General features: G+C 38.2%; 1 protein-coding gene across 1 annotated transcript in view; it reads right to left on the reverse strand.

The window, feature by feature from the left end:
* The window catches only part of OTOGL (otogelin like), a 96,946-nt gene extending 76,228 nt beyond the window's left edge, over positions 1–20,718 (reverse strand). The window contains exons 1-15 of the mRNA XM_044455199.1: positions 20,262–20,718; positions 19,172–19,211; positions 16,525–16,573; positions 14,602–14,668; positions 12,770–12,868; positions 10,835–10,989; positions 9,416–9,537; positions 8,779–8,984; positions 7,888–8,015; positions 6,345–6,451; positions 3,834–3,940; positions 3,050–3,175; positions 2,241–2,349; positions 2,022–2,068; positions 816–961 (exon numbers count right to left, since the gene is read on the reverse strand). Coding sequence (XP_044311134.1) covers positions 816–961; positions 2,022–2,068; positions 2,241–2,349; positions 3,050–3,175; positions 3,834–3,940; positions 6,345–6,451; positions 7,888–8,015; positions 8,779–8,984; positions 9,416–9,537; positions 10,835–10,989; positions 12,770–12,868; positions 14,602–14,668; positions 16,525–16,573; positions 19,172–19,211; positions 20,262–20,340 — 1,587 coding nt within the window. The 5' untranslated portion in view covers positions 20,341–20,718. The remainder of the gene's footprint in view (positions 1–815; positions 962–2,021; positions 2,069–2,240; positions 2,350–3,049; positions 3,176–3,833; positions 3,941–6,344; positions 6,452–7,887; positions 8,016–8,778; positions 8,985–9,415; positions 9,538–10,834; positions 10,990–12,769; positions 12,869–14,601; positions 14,669–16,524; positions 16,574–19,171; positions 19,212–20,261) is intronic.
* Positions 20,719–21,512: the final 794 nt, after the last annotated feature.

Here is a 21,512-nt window from a genome sequence, read left to right on the forward strand (position 1 = left end):
CATTTCAACAACAGTCTATATTCAGCCCTTAAGTTTGCTGTATCATGTACCAATCAGACAGTGAATGCCATGGTTAGGTGCTGATTTGAACCCCTGTTTAGCCACTATATTAGTACCAGAGATAATTGAGTGGGCTGTATCATACCAGTAACAAGAAATACACTGCAAGTACAATGCATTTCAATATAGATTAAGGGCATTTCCTTTTGCTCTTGGAATGGAATAACTTTATTCATTCTATTAACTAAGTCCTAAATCATTAGTATTTTCCAAAAATCAAACTACAGTTTCATGTGGAAGAAGAAGGAGTTAATCATAGCATTTTCAGAATTTAACTAGTCTCCGGCCAAAATACCTTATCATTAATATTTTATTATTCTGTGAGCTCTCAGATTTACCGTTCCAAGAAATGAGAGAGATTATAAAATATCAAATAAATATCTCAGTCAGCCTCAAAATGCCCCTTATCTGGCTGGCAGTATATCAAACCAGTTCAGTCCTGTCACCAAGAGTATTTATCTGTCTAAGACACCTGCTCAAACTGTAACCAAATATGTAGATGCTTGTGTAATCATGCATGAATGAAAGCTCTGTAGACTTAATCTCAGTAAAAGACGCAATTGGTTTTACAAAAGGCAATCCTTACAGCTGAAATAAAACCCACGTTATAATCAGGTAGATAACTCAATATTAAGAGGGAAAAAAGTGATGATTTATTAATGCTAATCTTTTGAATAATTTTATTGGCTCTAACTTCATAAAACCTGTAGTTATGTATTTATCACCATGGAATTTTAATTGAAGTATGACCTTACCTGGCCACAGGGAGCTTTCTGTAAAGTGATTGTGAATTTGTCTTTCCCAGTACCTTTCACCAGAATGTACTGACAAATCCCAAGAAATCTATAATGGCGACCATCAAAAGTTGTGAAATGGGAATTGCCAACAATTGAACATTCAGCTGGAAGCAAAAATAAAAAAATAGTGCAGACATTTAAATGACTAATACAAGAAGCACTAAGAACAAACACAAAGTAACTCAAGGGCAGCAACATGAGTTCCAATCCTGCTTTCTATGTATTGCCCCTGAACTAACAATATCTGATCTATGACCCATTATAAGCACGTTTTGAGATTCAGGTTATCTTCAAAAGTACCTTACAATACAGGGGGTAGGAAAAATGTTGAATGCCTCTTCGACCTGTGGATGCACCTCAAGTGTGTATAGATTATAACTAGAAAGATCAGCTCAGAACATCTTCTGTGCCCCGTGTCTGAGAGGACGGAGAGGATTCCGATTTGGTAGCTCCCCAGGATGATAGTCTACTTTGGTCAATCCTACATCATCTTAACAAGCTGAGATACAAACAATCATTCTGCTTGTGCTGACTGTTTACTCCTCCCATTGCATAAGCTACCACTAAACCAGGTATCCCCAATTAACCATTATTTCCCACTTTATCCAAGCTAAGAAACTATGGTTACTAGGTGAGACTTAACAAATTCTTTAACCACTGTTTAGGATTGATTTTTTATTGTACTATATTTTATAAGCTGCCCAGAGTTTATTGCTTTAGCCATTGGGCCATATAGAAATAAAATAATGATAATAATAACTTAAGATCCTGGTTTGGTCTGAAGCTGGGAACTATAGCTTCCACATTCAAACAAAATGGGAACCTGTGGTTAATTAACCCTGTTCTCATGCAATTGCAGCTCATGCAAAGGGAGAAATGAAGCATCTATAGATTTGTGAATTAAACTGAGATAAGAATATCCAAAGCTGATCATTGTTTAAATCTTGCTAACTGATCGGAATGAGCATAAAAAACATGGGAAGCTGTAACATTTGAATATGTTGTGTGTGTGGCTGGGGGGGGGGGTGGAACCCATGCTTTCCTAGTGTCTGATCAGATGCTTAGTAAAATTGGCTTTCTAGTTTGGCCATTTTTAGGATTCAGCTGATATTTATGCACATACAGATACACATACAGACACACCTTTTAAAGAAAAACAATTACCTGGACAGTCATGTTCAGTACAATTCCAAATGCCACCAACACAAATACTAAAGAAATTATAAAATAGAAAACGTGTTAGCTGTTGTTTACTATGTAAGGGCAATGACAAAAAATAGACCCTTTCCCAATAGCAACATACCAAGTAAATGTTTTAATGAAAGCAATGACAGGCAGTTAGTTGGACACAAGGTGTAGCCTGATAGAACAAACGTCACCTACCAGTTACTACATTCTTGTTCAATTTTTGAGCCTACAGGGAAAGCTGTCCCATGATAAATACAAGGGCAATCAGATACAGAAATACAAGTGCCATTGTCCAATATAAGGCCTAGGGTGTAAAAATAACATTAATGAGATTGCAATCTATAGAAAAAAAGGTTCTTACTAATTATTCATTATATAGCAAGGTTTATTTCAATGGAAAGTTAAAACAGACTTCATAAGGAAAGGGGGAGTTTTGATAACAACCTTATCTGTGCTTGACAAATTCAGTAGAATTATTCTCAAGCTCTGGCTAACAGCAATACTGAAATACCCTTTAATCAGTGTTTAGCCTTGTGACAAAATGAGCACTGGAAATCTGTACTAATGATGGGATGGAATGAGCAGTCCTTCAGCTCACTCCCTTTCCATTAACCATGGTTAAGAAACCATAATTTTATATCGGCACCACTTATCTGCTAGACTGTGGCCTAAAATTGGGAATTACTTTGGACAGAACACAAAATAGTTCTATTATTAAGAGATCCATACATTAAAATTGCACTTTCTTTATATATCTATTTCCATCATTGATCTAGTTGGTGATCCTTCCCAAGTGGTCGAAGACTGTAAAATGTAGTCTCTTGAGGTTTCTATCAGTTATGTGCAGATATGCGGAGGCACCTCTGTTAAAGCCACAAGGAAATAATACAGAAATTTCTGAGGACCCAGAGCAAATGGGTAGGGAATCCACTTAAAGACACTTCTCATGTTTTCAGAGTAGTGAGATAATATTAAAATAACATGAATAGATGTGGCATGCTTACCATCTGGGCAGTAGCATCCATCTAAGCAGTGCAGGTTACTGCCAAGACAATCTTTCTCAAAGGTGCAGGTTGGTGGACAACAGCTGATACAATCCCGGCGAATAAAACTATCGTCACACTTATCAGCTAAAACATAACAAGTTAAATAAGACAGTATCATGTTCCTGCTCATTTCATTTGTTTAATGAAGCAAAATACACACAATCATTTATTAACCTTTTAATACAAGATAGGTAAACAAAAATGTAAATAATTACTACTATACAAGACTTAACATTTGTTTCAAGACCAAACTTTTAACAACCAGTTTAATGGTATGGCTGTCATAGATTTACTCACAGTAAGAGGACTCTGAAGAAGCTAAATGCACACTTATAGGATTTAAGATCATGACCCAAGAAAAGATTCATAATCCCATGCCATGTCAACCATCCTAAAATGAAGGATGGTATGTAAATACTTAATAGTCTTTTTTTAAAAAAAAAATACATTCAATAGAAGTTGTATGTCTTCTTTGACATGATCTTGAGTCATGTTGTTAAACTGAGATTTTCTAGCCAATCCAAAACATTTGAAGGTCACTGGTCCTTCTTGTGCACACCTTAATGGCTGCAATGGGCCAGCTGAAGCAAACCATTGGGTACCATAATAGAAATGTTTTAGTGGTAATCAAACATTAGTCCTTGACAATAGAATGGTCAAACAAGCACTTTTAATACAATTGGAACACTGTCACTGACCAGTGATCAGACAGCATTAAAAGAAATCCATTAGCTAAACTTACTACAGGCTGGAAAGTCATCCCTCCAATCTTGTATCGGATGGCCTGCATGTGAACATGATCTAGAATACTCTGTCACTGCCCGACAGTAAGTTTCATCATCATCCTCTCTGAAATAGTAAAATAGAGCCTTGCATTGATTCTTTCATCATTGCCTGTTGAAAGACAGACTCCAGAATGCAGTTGTATTTGATTACAAATTAAATCCTTGTTTAGAGTTTTGTAGTAGTAAAGTGTGATCATGGGACCACAATGAAAATGCAGGAAAATTCTAAAGAAGTAGAGGGTTTCTGCAAAAGTACCCAAGGTAATTTCACTTTTCACTTCTAAGTTTAAATGTGAACTTTTAAACTTAGAAGCAGCTTGTCTGTTTGGTGGTTTGGCATCTATGGTGGGAAATTACAGAGAACATTTCCACTGTGTATGCGTTTTTCTCTTGTGTGTGTACATAGTTTCACAGGCTCGCAGTCACGAAAATAAATGCAGCAGCTAAGTTTAATTTGGAATTCTTTCAAGTACTCTTGAATGAAGTGGTTTTAGGGTAGGAACATTTGATAATATTGAAGGACGGCCATGCAAGAAAAGTGGTCCTCAAAGAAGAAGAATTGCTCTGTAGTTGTCAAAAGTGGCATCCTCTAGGAATTCATGACCCCACCAGTGGGTTGTGATCTAGCCTAAGGTATGTTGCACAAATACTGCTGTGACTGTTTTCTTTTCTTCTGTTTTGCTTGTAGCTGAATGTCAGAAAGGAAGAGAGGCGCAAATAAGGAATGTCAGGCATTGTTGAGAGCAGGAAATTTAGTGGCTGCTGCAGGACATTCACACATCAGCAGCAGTCTAGACTCCAAGAGAAGAAGAGCGGCAGAATCAGAAAGTCAAAGGCAGAAATATAAAATAGAGAAAAATGTACCCCAGAGTAAATCTGTGGTTATTTAATAATGAGTTCTGGATCTGAAAGTTTACCCCCCCCCCCATAAAAATACCTGTAATAAAACACCCTTATGTTAGCTTGGATCCTTTTTCAGTGCTTGCCTGTTTCTGCTGAAGCCCTCTGTACCATGTTATTTTGTTTCAGATGGTCTCCTAATCCTAGAAAGCTGATTTTTAGGGTGTGCAGGAGAGGGCATCAGTAGAAAACCCTGGTCCATGAACAGAGCTCTGTTTTGTTCACAGAAAAGAAATTAAGATCCAAGCCAAGAATGATCACATTAAAATAAAGCTTGCTATCAATTGACAGAAGTTCTAGCTTTAGCACCCAGTATGGTATATCACATGGTATGCATGCTGACTTTTTGAAATTCCTTATTTATTTGATGCATATCCTGCTTTCTCCCCAATGAATTCAAAGTGGCTTACATAATTCTCCTCCTGCTGCTCAATCTTATCCCCACAACAATAATCCTGTGAGATAGGTTGGGTTTAGAATTTGTTGCTGCCCCAGAGTCACCCAGCTGGCTCCATACCTGAGCAAGGACTACAGCCCAGATCTCCTGAGTCCTGAGTCCCAGTCCTCCATACCACACTGGCTCTCATGATGTCATGCTCCAACATGGTCTTTTCTTACCATCACCACACCCAATATTTAATTAATATTAAATGTCTCAAAAGAGTAAGTGACTTGGAACTCATGAATGATATCTCTACAAGCTGCTTCACTAAACCATACTGCAAGAATTTTCCTTCACAAATAACACAATCCCAAATTAATGAAATCCAGGAAACATCCCTCGAAGTTTTCAAGATTATTACAAACCTTACTTGCTACAAATTCTCAATACTAGTGCCATTGCAGGTAGAAATGCCAATCGACATTATTGGATTCAGATCCAGAAATTAACTTTAGGGACTCTGTAATGCTCACCCCAAAGCTGAGGTGAATTTTTAGAAGCCTGTGACTAAAAATCCAGGTGAGATAGGATTTCTCAAAGTAATCTTCTGGACCTGAGAGGTAAGAAGCCGAAGGATCTTGCCCTCCAGTCTGAATTTTCTCAAGATCTGTTCTTCAAAGCGGTCCCAGTGCTGTCTTCAATGCTTTGCTAGTGAACTGGGTTTAAGACCTGCCCACAAGAATACTGGGGCAAAAACTCAATCCACAAGTGGGTGACGCATTTAATCCAAGGGTCCCCCATGGCAGATGGGCTTTTATTACCCATCCCAGCATTCCCACAGGAAGCCCTTCAAATCAGTTGGCCAGCAATGCAAGAAAGATGCTTTGCCATTGCTGTGTTAGAGGCTGTTTTAAAACTGACCCCAGGAAGATTTTGTGGATTTCAATTACATTGGTAATAAATGTCACTATGGATTATTTGGTGGTAAATAAGCTCAGCTGATTCTCAGGCTTATGTGACAGGAGTTGAGGAAAATTCACTCACCTCTGATTACCACTGACTTTACTAGAGTGACATTTTGAATGGTACCACTTTATTAAGAAAGTCATTTATACTGTGAAGAAAAACAGTGGAGTATATAATATCCTTGCAAGGCAAAAGGTAATAATGCTTATATTCAGCTTACCTACAAAGGTCATTCATACAGCTTGAAATATAGGGATAAGGATCTACGCTTTGGTGGCAGCTTAGAAAAGGAAATTCTAAGAGTATTTGGCACTTGGAGTAGATATTCTGCACAGAAAAGCATACAGTTGATTATTAACATACATGCTCTTAATTAAACAGGCATAACTTTAAAACTCTTTAAAATGTTTTCACTATAACCTCTTCTATTGTAACTGCATTTCAAATACTGTTGCTCCTCAAAAACATTTAACTGGAAAAATAAGAGGTCTCATTTCTAAGACAGAAAAAGGGAAATCAAATTGTAGTTTGAATTGGCAATGTACTCTATATTAGCAAGTGAACATGTCTAAACTTCTGCCATTTTAGCTTCATTACATTCCTGAAAAAATATTTCAGGTGTTATTTGGCCGCGGACTGCTGAATTAACCTTGGTCCAACTTATTCACCAGCATCCATGTCTTCTCCCACATGAGAGTTTATCCTGCTGTAGCCCTATGTGCAATGTTATAATTTAGAATCTAAATAAATATAATCTGTTCTGTGATAACTGGATAAAATCATACACCTATATAGATATCATGGTACTATACTTAAATGTTTTTCCTTGTAGTTATTTTGCTGTCTATTGTTAAAAAATGCAGGGATGGAATTAGATAAATTATCATCTAAAAAGATCCTAGGTAGACAAAGAGGCATTCTCCATCATTTGGATCCTGAGAAGTCTGAGTGGAAGGGAACTTAATGAAATACTTTCCCTTCTCCTTCTCCAGCCTGCAGAGGACAAACCCAAAGGATCATGGACTGGAGCAATTTCCTCTGAGGAGGGAGACAATATTTGAAGACATGGGAGAAAGAGATGAGTTAAGAAGGGGCATGTTTAGAGGTGTATAAAGTTATACATAATTATGAGAAAATGGATAGGTAACTTTTCCCCTACCTCATAATACTAGAACTCAGGGACATCTCATAAAACTAATTGGAGGAAGATCAGGACAGATGAAAGGAGATACATCTTCAGTAGTGTATAATCTGTGGAAATGTGTTCCACAAGATATAGTGGTGGACACCAATTTAGATGGCTTTAAAAGGGCTTGGCCAAGTTCATGGGGAGATTAATGGCTATCAATCATTATGGCATATGGGTAGGAGAGTGCAACTAGACCTAAGTACTGCTTGCAAACTTGCAATTGGACCCCTGGTTGGCCAGTGGACAAAACAGGGCTTGGTCTAATTCAACATGGCTCTTCTGGTTTTAAAAGCTTATCTTCTGGATCAAGCAAACTTCTTGAATAGTATATGATGCTTTGCAAGGTATTTCTGCCCAATTTGGGGTGGGGGTAATTTCTCCTTCCTACTTTCATTCCCCATTCCATGGTATAAAAGACACTCCCCAGAAGCCCTAAGATAATGTTATTAGGAAGCTAATGAAAGGGTGGAAAGAACAGGATGGCATTCTTACACACAGTTCTGTCCATTCAGGATTTTCAAAATCAAAGCTCAAAAAAAATTGCTAGAAGCCATCATACAAACTAACCACTTACCTCATAAGATTCTGTGTCAACATTGCAGGGGCTAGGAAAATCAGAGGCAGTAGCTACACAAGTTGCATCCTCTGGAGTTTGCAAAGACCAACTGTTTGCAAATTTAGCAATGTCTTCCGTATAGTCTTCTTTGAAAAACATAATTGTCCACAAGAACAAGTAACATATTACCAGCGTATTGTCAGCATGTATACATAGTAGTGAAGTATTTATTCACTTACTCAGATAAGAAGCGCTTTATTTTTCAACTGTGGCTCTGTGGTGCCTACTTAAGAAGATTCATTTAGTGTATACATCACCTGAACTACCCTTGACCTGAATTCCCATTATCAAGCAACAAGGTACTTATAACATAATTGGACCACAATGCAACCACCCATCTAACCTATGTATGAAGCAGTATTGTATTTAAATACATGTAACTGCTGCCTACAACATTTGAAGGGAATTGGTAATGAACAAAAAACTAACTTGTCTTTTGTTTATTAGTTTATTTAGGACACTGATAGCCTATCAGAATGTGGTCTATAACCTGTGAAAAAAGAAATGTTGATCTAAGACAGGAGAAGGCAACCAGATGTTCTTCAACTACACCTTCCATTATCCCTGAACATTGGCTATGCTGACTAAGGCTCATGGGAACAGCAATCCCAAAATATCTCAAGGGCCACCTTTTCCCATAGTCTATAATGAGTTGCCTTAGAGTAACAGATTACAAATGAATTTATAGATGAAGGAGCAGCTTTTTCATCTAAGCATTAATATTATTTCCCAAAGAAATTCAGAGAAACAAATTCAATAACTTTACAATACTTCCTGCTCAATGTAAGTAAACAGGATCCAAATACCATCCTGTCTTTAGTAGTTACATATTTGAGCTATTTTGCTTACTGTTTTGTATTAGGAAATCATCTGATGTGTCATTGTTATAATTTCCACACAGACCACATGTTTTTCCCTTGTGTTCTTCTGTCAGTTTAATATAAATCCCAGAGTTTCCATCCCAAGCCAGGGAAAAGCCAAAGGTAGTTTTCACCAAAATATAATCTGCTAATCTCTCGATGAAAATATTTCCAATTGTTTGTGGCAATGCCAACCTGAAACAGCAAAACAGCCAAGTCATCTGTAAATCATGCTTTCTTTTTATCCATTTGATCAGAAAGAAATCTTTGCTTTTGCAAAAAATGCAGCCTTGCTATAAATAAAAGCAAACATAGAATTACTTCTTGATTTATATCACACAAGGAATAATCAAAATGTTCCTGTTGAAATTCTTCATCTTAATAAATGCTTTTCTGTTCCCATAATGCAAATACTAATGTTACTTTAGATGTTGCTTCTTATATTCACATAAATGAAACAATTATTTTCATACTCCAAATCATTCTTAACTCTATATTTCCTACTTCAAACACTTATCACACAGTATCTGGAATAGAGCTGAGTTAGGGGAAAGCATAGGATAATTTTGGTCTTAATACTTTTTTTCTGCTAATATAGAAAAAATGAGTACTTGTATAATCTTTACCTGATTCTGCCTTTTCTTACTTCATGCCCCAATATATGTATTTCCTCCTGATTTGAAAAGAACAAGCTGATTGACCTCAAGCAAGAGTACACCGAACCAGCACACTGTCGGCTGTTGTTTATCTTTAAGGAAAAGAAATAGGTACACACAAGTAACAAGTCAGTTCGTTTGTTTACAATATACTGTGTTCGAAGAAATATGTTATGTGCCAAGCACATCACAGTGCAAGTGCATGCAACACATTTTGCACTAGGATATTGTCCAAACAGACAATAGAGCATAAAAGATCTGATGCATCCCTGCTTCTTTCTTTCTCCACAGTTCCTGGCCCATAAGGATAAAGTGGCTGCCAGCCTAAATTTACTCTTAAAACTATTATTTAAACTCAAACTTAAATACAGCCCTAAGAACTGCTGTAACAACCACAAACAATAACAAGTGGCTTATATTGGACATACTGTTATGTGTGCAAGAATAACATGATTAAACATAACACTACGCCAGCAATGCAGGAAGCATTTGAACGGTAGTCCAAGCAGAAACATAAGCAGTAACTAGAGATCAGTGGCTTCTCTTATTTCAAAACCTCATTTTCTTTTGCATTTTTCAGTGGATATTTCATGCACTTCTCATTTTGCTATGACTGTTTGGATATTCTATTTAACATTACAGTCCTTTGGAATCCATATTTATAAATTGTAGATACATATCGGAATAGAAGGAGGAAGCAGAATCCTCTATTGCTTTTTATACAAAACTGCTGAAATCCAGCTGGAGTCCCCCCCGCCCCGCTTCATTCCCCAAAACCAGAAAAAGCCCCCATGAAAGAAAAGCACCTGGGGTATGGCAGTTAAGAACAAAAAGCGTGGGCTGCAAGAGGGGGGAAGCTCCCCCACCCAAGGGACACTTTCAGCTACTCCCCTTCCCCCCCCCACTTTATATCAACATGGTAGAACCCAAGTGGAGATCACTGACATTGCACCCATAAATTGTGCCAGTAAGAATTTATTTCCTTTATTGATGATAGCTACATTTTTTGAGGCAACAGGAGAAGCAAAAAAGCAAGCACCTTCCATGGTATTATTGTCCACAGGCTGGAATATTGGCTTAACCCAAAGTCAGCCTAACTTTCTCTCTTAGTTTTTCTGTCATTATAATTAGGTGTGAGGTTTCTGGTCTGAACAGTTAATTTTTAATTGGCCAGTCAATTATGCGTGTCTGAACTCACAAGGAGAAATGTGAACAAACACAGGAACATACACGCTTTCTCTCTCTATCCTATATATCTACACCAGTTTGGGTGAGGTCAGCGCAGAGTATCTAGATAGAGAGCAGTCTATCACAGGAAATGGGAGGAAAGTGTACACATCTTTTCCATGCTTCTTTCACTTCCCTCTTGATGCAGATTCCCAGGCTTACCCACACAGTGTATTGAGGCTCCAGTTCACTGCAGTCTTTCACAAAAATGTAAGAGCAATTTCCCGGGAAGTAATAGTAGATACCATCAAATGTTTCAAAGTGATGCTGCCCCCATGATTTGCAAATTCCATCTCTGTCTTTGCCAGTATTTGGAACTAGAGAAAGTAAAGTATTGTTTTGCCAGTGTAGTAACAAGACAACATGGCAAATGCAACATAACTCATTTCAAATATATTCACATCCCTTTTTCACAATGATGGATTAGAAATTCAAATTTTAAATAAGGGTGATCCAAGAGATCAAGTCAGAAAATATGGATCACCCATAAAGAAAATAAAAGAATTAATTCACATCTAAGGTAGGAAACCATTTGCATAGCCTTTGACGTTTTCCTTGGAATAGCTCCCGCTCCCAAAAAGGCAAGCAATTGTTCAGCTTGTCCCTGGAAGAGTTATTATAAATAAAGTATCAAGGAAAGCTCCAAGATTAAGAACATTTACTTGCATATAAACTGTGTCTTCAGTTTGCAGCTTAAGAACACAGATTCTAGACAGAACAGAAGCTAAAGAATAAAAAGAAATTTCACAGGAATAATTCCTCCCATCACTGTACAGTAGAGAGGAGAAACAGCACACCATGCTTCCTAAGTTCAGAATTCTTCAAGAGAAAGAAATTAAACCTGACTGCATGATGCTTGCAGTAAAGTCACAAATTTGCACCTGATTAGTGCAGTTATAGTAGCTAATTTCAATGCAGCCATATGGAAAACCTGTTTTATGCACAATGTATTCATATTAAGTTGTTCACCACACAGACCCAGCCATTTTCAGACTACCACCACAATTTTTGTGGCTATTTGTAAAGATACAGCAGGAATCAATGTAGCAATGGTTTTACAGACCAATAGTTTGCCTCAAGGAACGATTCGAAATAGCTAGGTTTAAAAGAGCCATCTTATTTCTGTAAACCAAGTTTCTCATAAGCATAATTACAGCAAAATATAGAATGCTGACTATCACATAGCAAAGTGCAGTTCCTCATGTTATGTCTTTGTCCCAATCCCACATAAGAGTCCAAACATTGAGGATAGAGGATCATGGTCAACGATGCTTATGCAAATAAAGTTCTCTGTTTAAGGTATCCAAATTGTGCAATGAAAATGAATGTTATTTTTTTAAAAAAACCAAACAAACAAACAAATAAGAACTGTTCTGAAAAAATGAGCTTCTGGCTCAGGCCCTCTTTCAGGACACAGAGTGAAAGCATTTTACAGAAAATTCTGTTGCTTGGGAGACAGAGAAATGTCTGTGCCTGCATGTGACATGGCCCCTCAGACAATGCAAGTCCCAGAATTCCTTAGTTTTGGCATTTCCTATGTCCAGGTAGGAAGGTATGGTAACTGAGTGGCAACAGGCATGATGAGCAAGCACCAAAAGAGTAAGGAATACTGCAGTTCTTGGGTTGGTGTGAGCCAGTACAGCTAACAAGCTTTACAAGCCCCAAATCATGTGGTCAAATGAGTTATGCCTCCATCTCCAGAAGACATCTGAAGAACTGACACTAGATATCATGCACAAGGAACAGTGTTTAGTGAGTGGTTGTTGTCAGTATAATTAATATAACTGAACATTGCACATGTCCTCCAGTCTGATTATCAATAAAGAAAAACAGTTTAAATGAAGACATCATTAATCCTCCAATTTTTCAAAGGATCCTTGGGTGTGTGGGAGACCATGTTTGGAGATATATCATCTTAAGGTGAGAGGATAAACATCAATTGTTAAAATAGTATCCCATTAAGGGACTTTTTTCAATATATTTCCAATAAACCTGCTAGAAACAATTTGTCAAGGCATTATATGTAGTACTCATTCAACAAACTGGGTTTAACCTTTATATGACATTCATCTCCTTAACCTCTTACATGTTACTCACCAGTTTGGCATCGGTCTCCCTGGGCCTGAAATGTCTCACAGTCACACACTCCTGCCTCTGTGCAAACTGCTCCATTAAGACAATCCTGAGGGCAAGAATCTACACAGCAAAACCAGCCAGATATTAGCATCGGAGCTTTATTAACACCCAAAGGCCATAATCCTATGCCTGTTTAAACAAAAATATCCTACAGCTCCAAGCATACCCCAATCAGTCTTCTCTTTCTCGTAATACTGGTCACCCAATACATGAAGCTCACACAGCTTGCCTAGGACCACAAAAACAGAAAGTTTGTCCACCATTTGATTATCTTCAGTGCCTGATCATTGGTTTGTATTCATCTGGGTGGGTCTACCTTACATTAGCTGTCAACGTTAAACATATGGAATTGTTAAGTTTTCTGGATGCTCTCCTCTTAGCCTGAGATTTTAGTGGGTTGTCTTCAGCCCTCTTGGTAAAGGCTGTAAAGAAATCCTACAAGCTAGGCTCCAGCAGTATGTTGACCGAGTACAGGCAGGATTTCAAAAAGGGAGAGGAACTAGAGATCAAATGGCCAAAATACGCTGGATCATGGAGAAAGCTAGGGATTCCAGAAAAACATCTACTTCTGCTTCATTGACTATGCTAAAGCCTTTCATTGTGTGGATCACAACAAATTGTGGCAAGTACTTAAAGAGATGGGAGTACCAGACCATCTTATTTGTCTCTTGAGAAACCTATGTGTGAGTCAAGAAGTAAAGTGAGAACTGCACACAGAACCACTGATTGGTTCAAAATTGAGAAAGGAGTTTGGCAAGGCTGTATACTGTCGCCCTACCTATTTAACTTATATACAGAACACATCATGAGAAAGGTGGGGCTAGATGAATCACCAGTTGGAATTAAGAGAAATATCAACAACCTCAGATATGCAGATGATACCACTCTAAATGTTTTAATAAATAAATAAATAAATAAATAAATAAAGACAGAAAGTGAAAAGGAACTAAAGAACCTCTTGATGCGGGTGAAGGAGGAGAGCGCAAAAGTTGGCTTGAAACTCAACATTAAGAAAACTAAGATCATGACATCCAGTCCTATCACTTCCTGGGAAATAGATGGGGAAGAAATGGAGGTAGTAAGAGATTTTATTTTCCTGGGCTCCAAGATCACCGCAGACGGGGACTGCAACCAAGAAATTAAAAGATGCTTGCTCCTTGGGAGGAAAGCTATGGCAAATCTAGACAGCATACTAAAAAGCAGAGACATCACCCTGCCAACAAAAGTGTGTATAGTCAAGGCTATGGTTTTCCCAGTTGCAATGTATGACTGTGAAAGTTGGACCATAAGGAAGGTTGAGTGCCGAAGAATTGAGGCCTTTGAATTGTGTGCTGGAGAAGACTCCAGCAAGTCCCTTGGACTGCAAGGAGATCAAACCAGTCAGTCCTAGAGGAGATCAACCCTGACTGCTCTTTAGAAGGCCAGATCCTGAAGATGAAACTCAAATACTTTGGCCACCCAATGAGAAGGAAGGACTCCCTGGAGAAGAGCCTAATGCTGGGAACAATTGACAGCAAAAGAAGAATGGGACAGCATAGGATGAGGTGGCTGGATGGAGTCACTGAAGCAGTTGCTGTAAGCTTGAGTGGACTCTGGGAGATGGTGGAGGACAGGAAGGCCTGGAGGAATGTTGCCCATGGGGTCGCGATGGGTTGGACATGACTTCGCAACTAACAACAACAACAACATGGAATTGTTGCAAAGCCATATAGAATTATTACTGAAATTCTCTGCAGAAATATAGTGCATTTCTCTAATGTCTTTCTTAAAAGGCAGCAAAATATAATACTGACCTCGTGATGAGTTTTGAGCCTGAGAAAATGCCTCATGAATGGGAGCTCCAGAAGATATTGCAGCAGTCTGTGAGAAAGAGAAAGGCAAATCATTTGTGCTGTTAAAAGCACTTGATAGTACAAATCAAATCAAAACTGGACTCAGACTTAGTCATGCTTAGAGTATATCCACTGAAATCAATGAATCTAAAATTACATTATGGCTAAATTAGGCTTTATTGATTTCAGTAGGTCTTCTAAGCTGGGGTCAATGCAGTGTTTCTGATAACTGTACAAAAGAAGATTAAGGGGGACCATCCTATGCATATTCAAACAGACAAAATTGCTACAGCTCCCAGCATTCCCCAGCTAGCATAAAGTCTTAGGGGTTAGATTGTTCAACCACCTGATAATCTTTTGTCTGATGGAGAAGAAGGTACACTCAGCTTACGTGACACCCATGATGCAGTTGATATGTACATATAGATTTGCAGACATGGCCTACATGAATTGGTGGAAATCCTTCTTTGGAAAGATCAGTGGTGCCACTAGGGCCAGACCACAGGGCATAGATCAGAGAGGGCTCCAGACAGGTGGTGATGGTTCAAGACCAAGCCACAGCTTAGTAGTCAAGATTCTGGCCATGTGACATTTTTAATTTAATTTCAATTTCAAACTGTGTTTGAAACTGACTTATGAGAGTAAGATGAGGAAATCAGACACTGCCTTTGGGACCCTGAGGGAAATGAGAGCGACAGGTCCCCCATGGACTTGTCCCCCATGGACAACAGTGCCATCATTGACTGAGCCAAATTAGTGCACCCCGTGCGTGTTGACAAAATAGTCCAAGTTAAAATAGTTCATGGTTGCACCTTCAATGGACCGTTTTCCTTTTCTACAGAAGCCAAGCCTGAAGAGGCTGAGCTCCTGCTCAAACCTTGGGCCAGGGAATGTGGCTCTGCAGGAAACTGCTTGTTAATGAGATAGAACATCCTCAGTGGAAGCCAAAGCTTAAGAAATAGTCATGCATCTCTCTTCAATGTTTCAACTGTGGGAGGCAATAGGAGTCTAGAAGGTGAAACATCCCTTCCCCTTTCAGTTAGGCAGGTGCTTGAAAGAGCCGCAGAAACATTCCAAGTCCAAATGAAAATGCTGAAATAGCAAATGGCAGCTTCAGAAAAGCAAAACCAGTGACTTGGAGCAAGAATGGAAGCTTCACAGTAGTTCAGACAGTGGCTTTAAAAAAATGGAGGCCCTGCAGCAGTCAATCCAGTGAGATCCCTAAAGCAAATCGGAAAGCAAACAGAACTGGCATGAGCAATCAGAACATCTTCCTAGGGGGCCTGATGTAGAGTCTGAAGAAGACCAGTTTTCCACCCCAGTTCTTAGTATGGAAGTGATTCAACTGATATCAGAAGCTTGATTGATGTTGATCTGTCTCAAATGAAGGGAGGCACTGAAGCAGGGAGAACAGTTTTCACAAGTACCAACTTGTCCTGGGAACCTATTGTAGAACTGAGCAGAAGCTGTCACAATAACAGCACCATTTGAAAAGCAACCCCCATACACCAAAATAAACCCCAGCTCATCTCCTGTTGCCAGATTGCCAAGCACCAACGAAATTTCAAGTCTTTTTGTTTGCTCTGACAAAGGAGGTAACAGAGAAAGGCCCCCTTTTTTGTTTGATGTGCGTCACTTGGCTTGTGGGGATGATTAATTCAAGAAGCGTTTTGCAAAGAATGAATGAAAGGCTGAATGTAAGTTTGCATTTTGAAAATTGCAGGAAAACAGGTAAGGATAAGCTCCTCCTCATGCCTGCCTTGCTATTACCATTTCCATTCTGCTTTACAAAGACCTCATTGTAGGAGCAGCAAACTCCCCTTGTAGGAAGATGAGTGTCAGTATGGGGTTATTTTCTTTTTTTCCTTTTGAGGTATAACCTACCTCAGCTGCTAAGAGATCTCTTTTCTGACGAATTGCATTAAATTCATTCCTGGAAGAAAACAAAAAGTATCTTGTATAATCAAAGGTCTCGAAGCAACCTGAATAAGCAAGCTCCCATGAGAGAGGTGTTTCTCTCTGATTTCTCTCACTTTATCAAAGACACCTTTCTTGCATTAACTTTTTTCTTTTTTTTTTTAAGTTAACATTCACATTTGTTCCCTTTTTCACTTTCTCCTTTGGCAAAATACAAGAGACACCACATTTTTTTTTTCTTGTGGACACCCTTTAGAGCACATCCTAAGTGTAAAGAGATACTCCTACTTGGATATATTTTAATCTGTGGAAACAAAAAGTGATTTGCAGTTTTCAGATGTTTAAGTTCCTCTCCTCAGTTTATTTACTGAGAACAGGATCAAGACAATGGTTCTAAATAACAGGAATTCTAACATATGTTAAACTTTGACAGCCATATCAACTTGGGGGCCAGAACCCCACAGAAGGCTTCTGTATGCATAGCCTGAACTGCATGGGGAAAATTAGCATATTAGATAATTCATAAATGCAAATTAGCTTTTCATCCTGCAGTTCTTCGGAACATAACAGTTGAATCTATGGCTGCATCATCTCAAAAGAAACTAATTAGCATTGGGTGTTTGGAAAAGGAAGTAAATTTAATCTTTTCACCTCTAAAGAAGAGTCCCTACAGGAACTATTATGTAGCCCAGATGGTTGAATATACATAAATTCAGGCTGAAGTTCCTAACTATAAAAGCTGTTTTATAATAATAAGCTGGCCATTGAGTCATAGAGTTGGAGGGGGTCTTGCAGGCCATCTAGTCTCCATACCCCCATTGATGCAAGAAATCATCAACAAAACTAGAGCATTCCTAACAAATGGCTGTCTGGAGTCTGCTTGAAGACTTCCAATGAGGAAAAGTCGCTGCACAGAGTGGAATTGGTTCAGCTGGGGACACTTTGAGACAAGCCTACAGTGAGCTCTCCTGCTGCCTAACACAGGAGAACTAGTGCAATTCCAGTGGGATGTCCCCTCCCTTCCTGCTGCCACCAGTCTCAGCCCAGCGAACCCAGCTCCTTTCTTGTACGGCATGAAGGATCTCTGGGCTGGGCTTGTGGCACCATCGGGGAGGGTTGTGCTGCAGCTAGTTTTGATGCCATGGCTCCTAGCTCTTGCAAGAGCTCAGTGCATAGCTGAGATATCATGAGGCTTGGTCATGTGCCAAGATCTCATGAGAACTCTGTAGCCACATAACAACAGAGGGCCAGCACCCACTCTGAACAAGCTCACTGGCCACCTCCTCGCTGCAGCTGCAGTGGGATAATGGCTGGCAAGACTCCCTCCAGGATCCACTGGAGATGATGGTGGACCCTCCAGCCTGGGTTTGGTATGGGAAGGGTGTAATTCCTCACTCTTCCCGCTCTGTCACCCCATGTGGCCACTATCCAGTGTGGGCATTTTAACCACAGGTGGACTGGCCTTGCTCTGATAGGACGCCGTCCATCTTAGGCACGCTGGGACTTACACGGTCTAACTGGGATCCACCTAACTTTAGTTTTGTGAAATGAACATCGAGTTTACATGGTATCAAAATATTAGTCACTTTCATTAATGCAAAGCAGAGAATGGTGACATGCACAAGTGCTTTTGCATGGCTATATTTTCCAAAATATGCATTAATTCTAAGGTACAATCCCATGCATATTTGGACATGTAAAATCCTATAACTCCCAGAAAGCATGGGGATTGGGAAACTTATTTTTTATGACTGTTATTCTGATAAGAGTATTAGAATTATATCTTACCAGTTTTATCTTCTGCAGTTTACTACTAGATCACCAAAAGGTTTTATACTTCCTCAGCAGCATTTGAGTGTTAAATATACTTTAGTTACCACTGCGTAACTATAGCACCTACTATAGCAACAGCCTCACAGGGATACCAAAACTAGAGGACACCATGGATGTCTTTCAAGTTTTGTACTAAATTCAACTGCTTTCTTGAAGTAATCCTTTGTATGTTTAGACAGAAATAAACCTTACGACTTCCAGCATTCTTCAGGCAGTATAGCTGGCTGGTGAACGCTGGGAAATATAGATTTTTTTCCCAACATTCTTTTTTTTTCTTTCTAAACCTGCATAGGATTTCTCACTAAATTATTTGTATCAGACTCTTCATATTCTTTCCTAATCAAACAGTCCTAATTAACTAGTGGAAACAAAGTATTTACTAGTCCAGCCCATTTTACTATACTCAAGAAATGTGTATGATATATGATAAAACAAGAAAAGCATGTGTATGTATATCTGTAAAACTAAAATACTATATATTACACTTAAATATTGCCAGCTTAGTTAAATCTTGAAAATGCAGGATATTTTCTCCCTTCTCAACCACAGTATAACAAACCCCATTTTTTTCAAAGTGACATGAAGGTATGTTCTGTCTGCACTTTTGAAATTATTGAAATGGGCATCTTTCATTGCAAAAATGCTTTTTTGATGTTAATGCTCCAAAAATAATTGCTGATAATGTGAAAAGACAGATAAAATGTAATTTCTTGAGAACTTTTTAGTGGTTGTTGGAATCATGTCCTGTTTCTGGACCTGCAAGTGAGAAATTCAGACTCACCTTGGAGTTCTTTTCAAAAGAGGTAATTCACAGACAGATCCTGTTAGATAAAAATAAGTAGAGTCAATCTGTCTCTCTCCTTGTACCCTTTTCTATAGCTTGAGGTCAAAGGACAGCCCTGTACTGGAATTCCGTTTTGAAAACAAGGATAAATTGTGCTCTTTCAAAAAGTACAAGTAAGATTTTAAGCTGTATACAAATTAAATCCTCCCCAAAGGTAATTTTTTAAAACTGTTTTAATTTTACGAGTCATAGTTGCCTGCTCTTTTGAAAAGAGTGCAGTTTGGAATTCAGAAAACTCCGTATGCAAACACATGATGACAAGTAGAAGTAACCCATTTTTGTTTCAGTGAAACTTAAATTTAAGCGCTGGTGCTTAAGATTGTAGCCACTGTAATGCATGAATTCAAGATTTTCAGTTATCCATACACAACCTTTGCAGAATCAGGAATCTTTGCTAGGGAAAACAAATCTTTAATAATGTTTTGGCCCATGACCCACTCTTTAAAGACATCTGTTTCACTTTCCTGACAGATTGTATGTGTATTATTATAGATTTTTAGATATTTTTTCTTTTTGCCATGAAGTCATGTGAAAATTATTATCCTTTAAAATTGTTTTCCAAAATATCTGTCAATAACTTTAGCAACAAAAGCAGCAAACAAATAAATTATAATTAGTGAAATATTTATTCTAAAGTTTCAACTCTTTGCAGATAAAGTATAATTCCTAAAGAAAGATGTACATTGCTCAGAAAAACATCAATTTGTGATTCAAAAGGAAGGCTGGCAAATGTGCTATTCAATTATGCATGTTTATTCAAACGTGTTCAATTATGATTGTGGCAGAGCGTTTACTATGCAGACTTTTATGGGATAAATTCCAGTACAACACTGTAAACATGCATTTAGTATTTACATGCATAGGATTGTATTGCCTTTCCTTCAGTTTGGATCTTATCAGTATTAAAATCACAGCTGGATTTAGAATAAAGTACATTCTTTGCTTTTCTAAGTAGTATAGTTTCTTCAGAGGAAAAATACCTTTGCAACAATATATTTAATAAAAGATTTTCCAGTAAAAAACTTACCTTCCAAGGAAAGCAACAGAAAATGTACGCAAAAAATGTTCCACGGTATCATGAAATTATCTTTTCTCACAATGTTCATTTCAATGCCGCTTCTTAATATGGAAAATTTCCCGTTTGACACCGTTAACTATGATGGCATCTTAAAAGCGAATGTCCTTCACAGGTCCTTAGAAATTTCACAAACCAATGGAAATAAAATTATAAAAGAAACAAAATGGAGCTTGCTTGTTGCGCTCTGTATTTTAGAGCTTTGAAAATGCTGTATACGTTTTGGCTAGTTCTCTCTTATTAGTAATGCATGGTAGCTCCCTACCCAAGCCAGTATTAGTTACACGAGACCCTACGTTCCTACTCCTCTTTTGGACTGAATCAACCCTTTATAACACTTGTGGACAGCGACACAGAAAGATATCTTGTGCCATGATACTTTTGAGAGATCATTTTGCATCTGTCTGCTTTGAAGCCTGCACTGATCAAGATTTTCAGTGTTCCCCCACCACAGTGCTCTTATTTTCATTTTACACTTTTTTGCAAAGTAGAGTTCAAACATTCAGCAATATTTTTTTTTTTGTTTTTGCTGCAAGCTAATTTACTAGCAAGGCTACCAATACATTTCAGGTATGTAACTGCTCGTAATAAAATTTTATTCCAGGTTTTAAAACATGAATGTCTCTTGCATCTGAGAATTCTTCATGCACAAGCAGCCTCAATAAATAGCATAACATTTTTGCTGCTTCATTCTTACACTCACACCAGTGATAAATCTAGAATGTATCTAGAATGTTTTGGTTTGAATTTGTTATGGCTTTACAGTTCTGTTGTGTTTCATATTGTTTGCCATCTTGGGAACCTATTCAACTGAGAGGTGGTTGGAAGTGTTTTTAAAATAAAAAGGATTCCATTCGGTGAATGTCAGGCAAATCATATGACCAGTCACTGTTCAGGTGCAAATAACTTTAGAGATGCCTGAACATCATCATCTCAGTCAATGGAGTACATTAAGTTGCATAAAGATGATACAAAAGAATGCAGCATATTTAAGTGGCGGGGAAGAAGAGGGGATGGATCCAGAAGTCAAAATCAAGCATGTCATATCACAGATCATCCTCAAAGGGCTGGATTGTATCATCACATCCAGCAAAATTCCTGACATTTCAAGAAAATTACTTCACATTTTAGGAAAGAATATGGAGACCTTCTTTGCCAGTAGGAATAAGAGGTAACTATCTCTGGATGGTATACCTCCTGCTG

The sequence above is a fragment of the Varanus komodoensis genome, unplaced genomic scaffold (assembly GCF_004798865.1).
Source record: "Varanus komodoensis strain SLA01 unplaced genomic scaffold, ASM479886v1 scaffold8, whole genome shotgun sequence".
Taxonomy (NCBI): domain Eukaryota; kingdom Metazoa; phylum Chordata; class Lepidosauria; order Squamata; family Varanidae; genus Varanus; species Varanus komodoensis.